The following is an 8,289-nucleotide window of genomic DNA, read 5'->3' as shown; positions in this document are numbered from 1 at the left end:
AAAGAGTCAAGGAAGGCAGGAGGAGAGTTAGGAAGAGGTGTAGGATGGGAGGAAGAAACGGGGGATGTTCTGCCGTCTGGATTCCACCTTTTTATCTTGCATTAAACGGGCAATGGATGGAAGGAAAGTAAACATAATTATGCCCTTTTTATAAAGCATTAGTAAGATCACACCTTAAATATGGAGTACAATTTTGGGCACCACTCGTTAGAAAAGACATTCTGGAACTAGAGAGAGTGCAGAGAAGAGCCACCAAATTAATAAAGGGGATGGACAATCTAACTTAAGAGGAGAGGCTAGCTAAATTAGATTTATTTACATTAGAAAAGAGGTGTCTGAGAGGGGATATGATAACTATATACAAATATATTCGGAGATATTCGGGAACTTGATGGACGCATGTCTTTTTTCAACCTCGTCTACTATGTAACTAGGTAACAAGTGCATGTACCTCCCAGGAGTGTTAAGAGAGGGTGCGACGGGAAGAACTATGTTAAGAGTGATAGCAGTATAGATGAAATGAGGTACAACCACGTCAATCTTATTGTATATGGAAATGAAGTGCTCCCATGTCTGGGGATATGAATAAAGATTGAAGCCGTACTATAAAAACTCCTAGCATCTTTTCCATCGCCCAGCCGATCACATCCAGCACCCTGGGACAGGGTGAATCTATGCTGATGTTAAACACAATACTACACCCATGCAGCCTCCCTAGGATGCCGGGCAGAGAGGGTTTAACATGTAACATATTAAATCGCTCTACAATACAGACAAAGTGCTCAGCCATGTAACATCTTCGTGAACATTATAACGACTGTCCAGGAATAGCTATATTTAAACATCAGGAACATTTACCTCCAAAAATATATCCCATTCAGTGCCAAAGCGCCAGTAATGTGTTAGGGCAGGGGTGCTCAACTCCAGTCCTCAAGACCCCCAACGTCAGGTTTTCAGGATATCCCTGCTTCAGCACAGCTGGCTCAATCAGTCTTCGACGGAGCCACTGATTGAGCCACCTGTGCTGAAGCAGGGATATCCTGAAAACCTGGACTGGAGTTGAGAAAACCCCCGTGTTAGAGACTGAAGGGTTAACTGACTCCCACATTGCAGCGCTGCATATGACCCCCTCCCTTTTTCCAGGTGATATTAAGGGTCAGTGTGTTGCTGTGATCACGGAGTCACATTCCTGCGATGCGCAGTAATATGGCGCAGGGCCGCGGCTAATTCCACAGCAGAGCAGACTGTAAACACGGTCGGGTTTTTCTTTACCAAATATGGATTTGTTAATTAATCAGGATGTGCCTGGATTGTGCCCAACTGGGGGAGGGAGAGAGGGAGAAAGGGGGGGAGAGAGGGAGAAAAAGGGGGAGGGAGAGGGAGAGAGAAAGTCTAGTCACAGTTTGTGTCACACAGGGAACAGTGACAGAGAGGACATGCTGTTCATTAATCCTTGCAGTGCTCACACTAATGAGTCCCTGTCCCGTAGAGCTTACAATCTAATTTTGTTCCCAAAGGCAAGACAGACCAAGAGACTTCCCACAAAGTGCTGACACCGGGATTGGAACTTGATTCATCCACTTCAAAGGCAGTGATATTATCACTGAACTATTCCTACTTGTGGTATAAATCTGCCCAGTCTAAGGCTGGGGCCATGGTGCCTTCCCCCGTGCGGGGGCGTGACGTCACCCATGTGAAGCGGGTGCGTTTTGTGGCCAGTTGAGAGGCGCCGTTCCGCACCATGGGGGGCGTGCCTGGGGGCGTCACGGAGCTGGTTCGCCCTCATTGGGCGAACCGCTCACATGACCGGCAAGTCGCACCAAGAAATCAGTTTCAACTGATTTCTTGCGCAACGCGCGCCCGCTTCCGCACACCGTATGGACGCGAACACTGTTTTAAGGTAATCTGATCGCTCAGCGTGCGGACGCCTCCACACGGTCTGCGGCACCATGGCCCCAGCCTAAGAGTCTGCCCTTGGCTGTGTGTATCTATCTATAGAGCAAAATATACCTATATACATAAATAGAGCTTGTGTGTGTGTGTGTGTATGTGTGTATGTATATATATACAGTGTTCGACAAACCTGCTCGCCCCGGGCGAGTGGATTTAACACCGTGGCGAGCTCCTATTGGCCCAAGCAGCACACGTTTGGTACTAGGTGGCGAGTAGATTTTTTTATGTGGCGAGTAGATTTTTTGGTGATTTGTCGACCACTGTAATATATATATATATATATCCTGGCATGTGTATATCCGTATAAAGCACTATATATCTGTATATAGAGTAATAAATAAAAAAAATAAAAAAATATATATATACATGTTCTTCAGTATTAGGTGATACCTTTTTTATTTGGACTAACAATTTATGTCATAGGACAAGCTTTCGAGAGTTATTCTGCACTATCGCAACTGGGCTATTTCCGTTATAATATATATATATATATTTTTTTATTTTTTTTATTTATTACTCTATATACAGATATATAGTGCTTTATACGGATATATATATATATATATATATATATGCAGCGGCTGTTATTAAAACACCACATGGCGCAGGATTGCTTCCAACCGTACCGCCTTTAGACGCGAGTGCAGAAAATGGCATTTTAGTGTTCTGACTTTTAAACACCTGAGATTGACACAGTAGCACAGCACTGTGCACATTACAATTCATTCATTTCATTGCATTTAATTGCACACAATCCATGAAATTCAAACAAAACAACCGTGATAAACACGTGTGCCTGGTGTGATTGGCGGCGTTAATGCCGCGTGGAGTACAGCAGCGCACACGAATACGGCGCCGTGATTTGTTTGAATAACGGCCGCTGCAGCTGTAGACCCTCTCCCCAGCTCTGTTTACATGTGTATTTAGAGCATTATACATCTGTATACAGAGCAGTATACCTCCCCCCCCCTCCTTGGTTTCTGACTCAGTCCTCGGCTGCCTCTCTGTTTTTTATTTCTCTCTGATTCCCATAAAAAGCCTCGGATTTCTCTCTCTAAATTTGGGCATCAACTTAACATTCCCAGGAATGTCCTGGGTCTGAGCTCCAGGAGAGGGGGGGGGAGAGGAGGGGGGAGAGTCCCGCCCCGGGAGGGGGGAGAGGGGGGGGGCGGCTGAGACACTGGATGATCATTGAAATAACACAATATCTGCTCTGTGCCGCTTGGGCAGACACCTGCAGGTGCCGGGACCCTCTCTGACCCCCATTCCCCCCCCCTCGCTTTACGGACCCTTCTCCTGGTTTGGGGATTCTCCTCCGCTCTTCGTTTGTCTTTTTTTTGCCCATACTGGGGGATTTCTGCTCTATATTTTGCTGTCTTTCCGCTCTTCACCTGTCTGATTATTTTTTTAATTTCGTATTTGTTTTAATATTATTGTAGTTGGATTTTGTTGATTTATGATCAGGTTTTATTATTTTCATTTTCATAGCTTTTTTCATCATTTGACATTTTTGGAGCACTTTCTCAACATCGTTATTGTGATCACTTTATTTTCCTTGGGAAAACTCCACCCTCTCACTGTGTGCGCTCTCTCCCTCTCACTGTGTGCGCTCTCTCCCTCTCACTGTGTGCGCTCTCTCCCTCCCTCTCCGTGCTCTCATTCCTGGTGTCTGCTCTCTCCCTCTCTCTGTGTGCGCTCCCTCCCTCTCCGTGCTCTCATTCCTGGTGTCTGCTCTCTCCCTCTCTCTGTGTGCGCTCCCTCCCTCTCCGTGCTCTCATTCCTGGTGTCTGCTCTCTCCCTCTCCCTCTCTCGCAGTGTCTCCTGCCTCCCTGCCCCCCCCTCTCTCTCCCTCTCTCGCAGTGTCTCCTGCCTCCCTGTTCCCCCCCCCCTCCCTCTCTCTCTCTCTCTCGCAGTGTCTCCTGCCTCCCTGTTCCCCCCCTCTCTCTCTCTCTCTCTCTGTGTCCGCTCCCTGGCGAACATGTCCAGGGTAGCCAAGTACCGGCGCCAGGTGAGCGAAGACCCGGACATCGACAACCTGCTGTCCACACTGTCCCCGGAGGAGATGGAACAGCTGGAGAGGGAGCTAGACGATGGGGACCCGGACGCTGGTGTCTCTGCCGGCCTGAGCAGGGATCAGACTGAGAGAGCGTCCTGTCAGAGGGAGGCCGGGAGAGAGAGCAGGAGACTGGTCCAGAGAGACACTTCAGCCAATGTGAGTGCTGCAACTGTATGTTAGAGAGAGAGGGGACAGTGACAGAGAGGGGACAGTGAGCACATGCAGCACTGTAATGTGGGGTCTCAATCAACCCTTTTAATCTCAGAGCCTCTAACACATCGCTGACCCCTCTACACTGTATAGGGGTGATATATTTTTGGTTGAAATATTCTTGATTTTACAGTGTCCTAACCAACCCCTGCCCCATCGCTAACACTGCACCCTGCAACCCCCCTGCTAACACTGCACCTTCTGCTGCCCTCGCCAACATTGCACCCTGCGCTCCCCTCCTCCTCTGCTAACTATGCGTCCTGCTCTCCCCGCTTCCTCTGCAACACTGCACCCTAAACCTCTGCTAACAATGCATTGTGCTCCCCTCTCCCAACATTGCACCAGGCGAACTCCCGTTTGCAGAAAAAGGATTACGTTTTCACATTGCACTAGATTTGTAAAATGTTGTTCTGAACCAAAACTGCGCCCTTTGGCAATTTGTAAATCAGGCTGTTTGTTTTTAATGAGATGGCACCCCAGTGGGGAAACGGTCACTAATCTTACATGCCCCAATTTCTGTTTACAGAAACAAAAGTCTGTGGAGAAGGAGGGGAAAAAAGGAGAGGAGGGGAAAAAAGGAGAGAAGGAGGGAAAAAAAGGAGAGAAGGAGGATAAAAAAGGGGAGAAGAGCAAAGAACCTTGTACCAAAGACCCCGACAGGACCCAGAGGTCAGAGGATGTTAAAGACCCCAAAGCAGAAGGGAGCACCCCTAAGAAGGAAAGCCAGAAAGAGAAGGATGAACGAGTTACCAAGCTGAGGGAAAGGTTCGGACAGGACAAAAACAGCAGCACCGTGGAGACGGACAAGACCGAGAGAGCTCTGTCTGGCAAACCCAGCAAAGAGACGAGAGTGAAACCAGTGGAGGAGAGAGCTGAAAAGGACAAAACAGAAAAGGAGAAAGAGAAGCCACTGGAGAAGAGAGAAGCGCCAGACAAGTCCCTGAAGAGCAGAGAGAAGTCCGAGGGTTCCCCCCTCAATAAGAAGGCACCAGACGAGAAGCCACCAGCTATGAGGGAGGACAGGAAGGGAACCCGGAATGAGCAAGGCTCTGAGAAAGACGAAAATGGGGCAGAATCCGAGGCCCAGAATCAGGATGACGAGAACCGAGAGGACGAGTCATCCAGCATTTTTGATGAGCTCATGGAGAAAGTGAAGAACAACGAGCCGGAGATGACGGAGCTCAACCTAAACAATTCAGACTGCATTACCATTGAGACACTGATGAGCTTCGCTGAGGCCCTGGAGTTTAACACGGAGGTCAAGGTCTTCTCCCTGGCCAACACTCGGGCTGACGATCACATGGCGTTGGCCATTGCAGCCATGCTGAAGTCTAACAAGACCATCATCAGCATCAACCTGGACTCCAACCATGTAACAGGCAAAGGCATCCTAGCCATTTTCAGAGCCCTGCAGCACAACAACACCCTGACTGAGCTGCGCTTTCACAACCAGCGCCACATCTGCGGGGGCAAAACCGAAATGGAGATTGGCAAGATGCTGAAGGAGAACACCACGCTACTGAAGCTCGGGTACCACTTCGAGCTGGCAGGGCCCCGCATGACTGTGACTAACTTATTGAGCCGCAACATGGACAAGCAGCGGCAGCGCAGGCTACAAGAACAGCGGGCTGCACAGGGGGCAGGTGACCAGAAGAACTGCCTGGAGGTACCCCAAATCGTGACTCCTCAAAAACCCTCCCCTAAAAACTCCCCGAAGAGCACCCCAAAAAAAGGAGGGTTGCCCCCCCCCACCCCCTCCACCGCCACCAATGGCGCCTCTGGCTCCACCACTGTTTAACGAGAACATCAGGAACTCGCTGTCCCCAGCCTCTCAGAGGAGGATAGTGGAGAAGACGCCGGGACCAGCAGAGAAGAACACTAGGGATCAGCTCCTGGAATCCATCAGAACCAGTAGCAAGAAACAGCTGAAAAAGGTGAGGGAGGGGTGAGAGACATAGTGAGGGGAGACAGAGAAAGATAGGCAGACACAGGGACACAAACACAGTGACCAACTCCTAGAATCCATCAGATCCAGTAAAATCTAACAGCTGAAGAAGATAAGTGAGGGACAGAGCAGACACAGAGAGAGGGATACAGGGACAGGGAGACAGAGAGAGGGATACAGGGACAGGGAGACAGAGAGGGTACACCCGTAACTTGACACAATGAGAGACAGAAGGGACATATGACACACACACAGTCAGTCCCTTCTCTGCAGAATGACACAGTGACACAGACAGAGCCTTGACACCTCGTTTCCTCTCTCCTAGGTGGAAGTGCCCAAATGGTTAAAGTAAAAGTCCCTCTCCAAGGTAACTTTCTCCCGAGTTCTGACTTCTTCACAGCCACGTGACGTCTAAATCACCAACGGTGGGATCCCCTGGGAGCTGGGCTGTCTATGCGGGGCAGTATATTCCTTTCCGTGTCCCATGGAGAGACTCTGCTGTATTTATTTTATTTTTCATAAATCCTGCCCAGTCATTTGACGGCCTGTCATATTCCAGCGCTTAACCAAATTCCCTGGTTAGGATCCAGCTGCAGTTTTAATCAGCCAACATTCCCAATTACCGTATATCAGTATCATATCGATATCACTGATCCGAAGCAGTTTACAATCCTTTGCTGGGCATGCCTACTCATATTTTTTTTTGTACACTGACATTTGCATTTTTTGGTCACAATAATTCCCTTTGCTGAAGCGCTGACAATCTAATGTTGGTGCCTGGTGTTCACTGGTCCTGAGTTTAAGTGTGCCTTCAGTGGGATTTGGGTAACAGCGAGCCTAAATCCTGGCTTCAGATATTTCCCGACTCGGCAGATCCCTTATAACCGACTCCTGATTCTCCCCACACGCTACCTGCAGAATACAGAATGCAGAATGCAGAATGCATTCTTGCGCTGATTCCAGGAGTCTCATCGTACACTCTGTCCGCTGAATCCATGGATTTTTCAAACCCGCTTTTCAGTGTGAAATCCACAACAAACTCTGTATAGAAAAGAAAACTTCTTTCTGTGGGTGTCCCTCTGTCCCAAAACGAATGCAGGGTGCGCGGCTCAATTAACCCCTTCACTGCAAACGCAGTGCATTGCCGGCAGCGAAGGGGGGTTAATGATTTGAAAACACAGGCTGCAGCCCAGGGATGAGTATTGCTGCTCTGTTACTTGGAAAGCTAAAACTTGCACAAATATATATATTTTTTTGTTGTACTGTAAATTAACTGTAGAAAAAAAAAATCTCACTGTCTGTTCCGAGAGCTTAATAAAGATAAAATAACGACAGGGGGTATTCAAATCACTCTGTAGGTCTCTGGCAGTGAAGGGGATAACTGGGGTGCATGTTCTGATGCTGCAGGTCTCTGGCAGTGAAGAGGTTAATGGGGTGAGTGGTCTGGCTGCGCATCTCTGGCACCTCGTAACTTTCTGCTCCAGTTTTCCATATTTGGGGATTTGTGCTGCTTGTTCCTTAATCACAGGATGCAGGGGAGGGAAGAGAGCGAGTGAGAGGTGGGGGGGGGGGAGGGGGGGGAGAGAGGAGGAAAGACAGGGAGAGATGGGAGAGAGAGCAGCAGGACATATACAGTATACAATGGACTTGTGACCTACCACACTCATACACACACCCAGTTTCTCCCCCCGCCCCCTTAATTCAAACCTACCCATGAAAACATCACCCTGTATTTTTGTCTCGTTTATTAATCTGTATATATTGTTTGGTGTGTTATATATACATGACTGGCACACACACACACACACACGCACACCCTTGGTGTAATATACCTCTATATTTACGTTGCTTGCTGTATATGTACACACACAGACAAGATTGCTTAATGTGTTATATACACCTGTATTTCTCTCTCTGTCGAGGCGGTGCAGTCGGTGCCCCTGCACTGAGACCTGCGATCACAGAGGCCCCGCACTCTCCCCCACAACAATGAAACCAATTGCTGGGGGAAAGCGCGGGGCCTCTGTGCCTCTCGTACCTTCTCCTCCCGGCCTCTCCCCCTGCATGGTCCCATCATTATGGCTCTGCGACGTCAAATGGCGCCATGTGGCATCATATATCCAAC

The 8,289-nt window shown here is 48.7% G+C and overlaps 1 protein-coding gene across 1 annotated transcript; it reads left to right on the top strand.

The window, feature by feature from the left end:
* The first annotated feature begins 3,133 nt into the window (after nucleotides 1-3,133).
* On the top strand, nucleotides 3,134-7,498 carry LMOD1 (leiomodin 1). Its single transcript, XM_075613913.1, is given in 4 exon segments — nucleotides 3,134-4,165; nucleotides 4,746-5,962; nucleotides 5,964-6,153; nucleotides 6,490-7,498. Coding segments are annotated over 4 exon segments (2,190 nt in total). The 5' UTR covers nucleotides 3,134-3,409; the 3' UTR covers nucleotides 6,517-7,498.
* The last annotated feature ends 791 nt before the right edge of the window (nucleotides 7,499-8,289 follow it).

This window comes from Ascaphus truei, chromosome 9, assembly GCF_040206685.1.
Source record: "Ascaphus truei isolate aAscTru1 chromosome 9, aAscTru1.hap1, whole genome shotgun sequence".
In the NCBI taxonomy this organism is placed as follows: domain Eukaryota; kingdom Metazoa; phylum Chordata; class Amphibia; order Anura; family Ascaphidae; genus Ascaphus; species Ascaphus truei.
The sequence above is the reverse complement of the archived record's forward strand: the minus strand, read 5'-3'. Positions and strand labels throughout refer to the sequence as shown.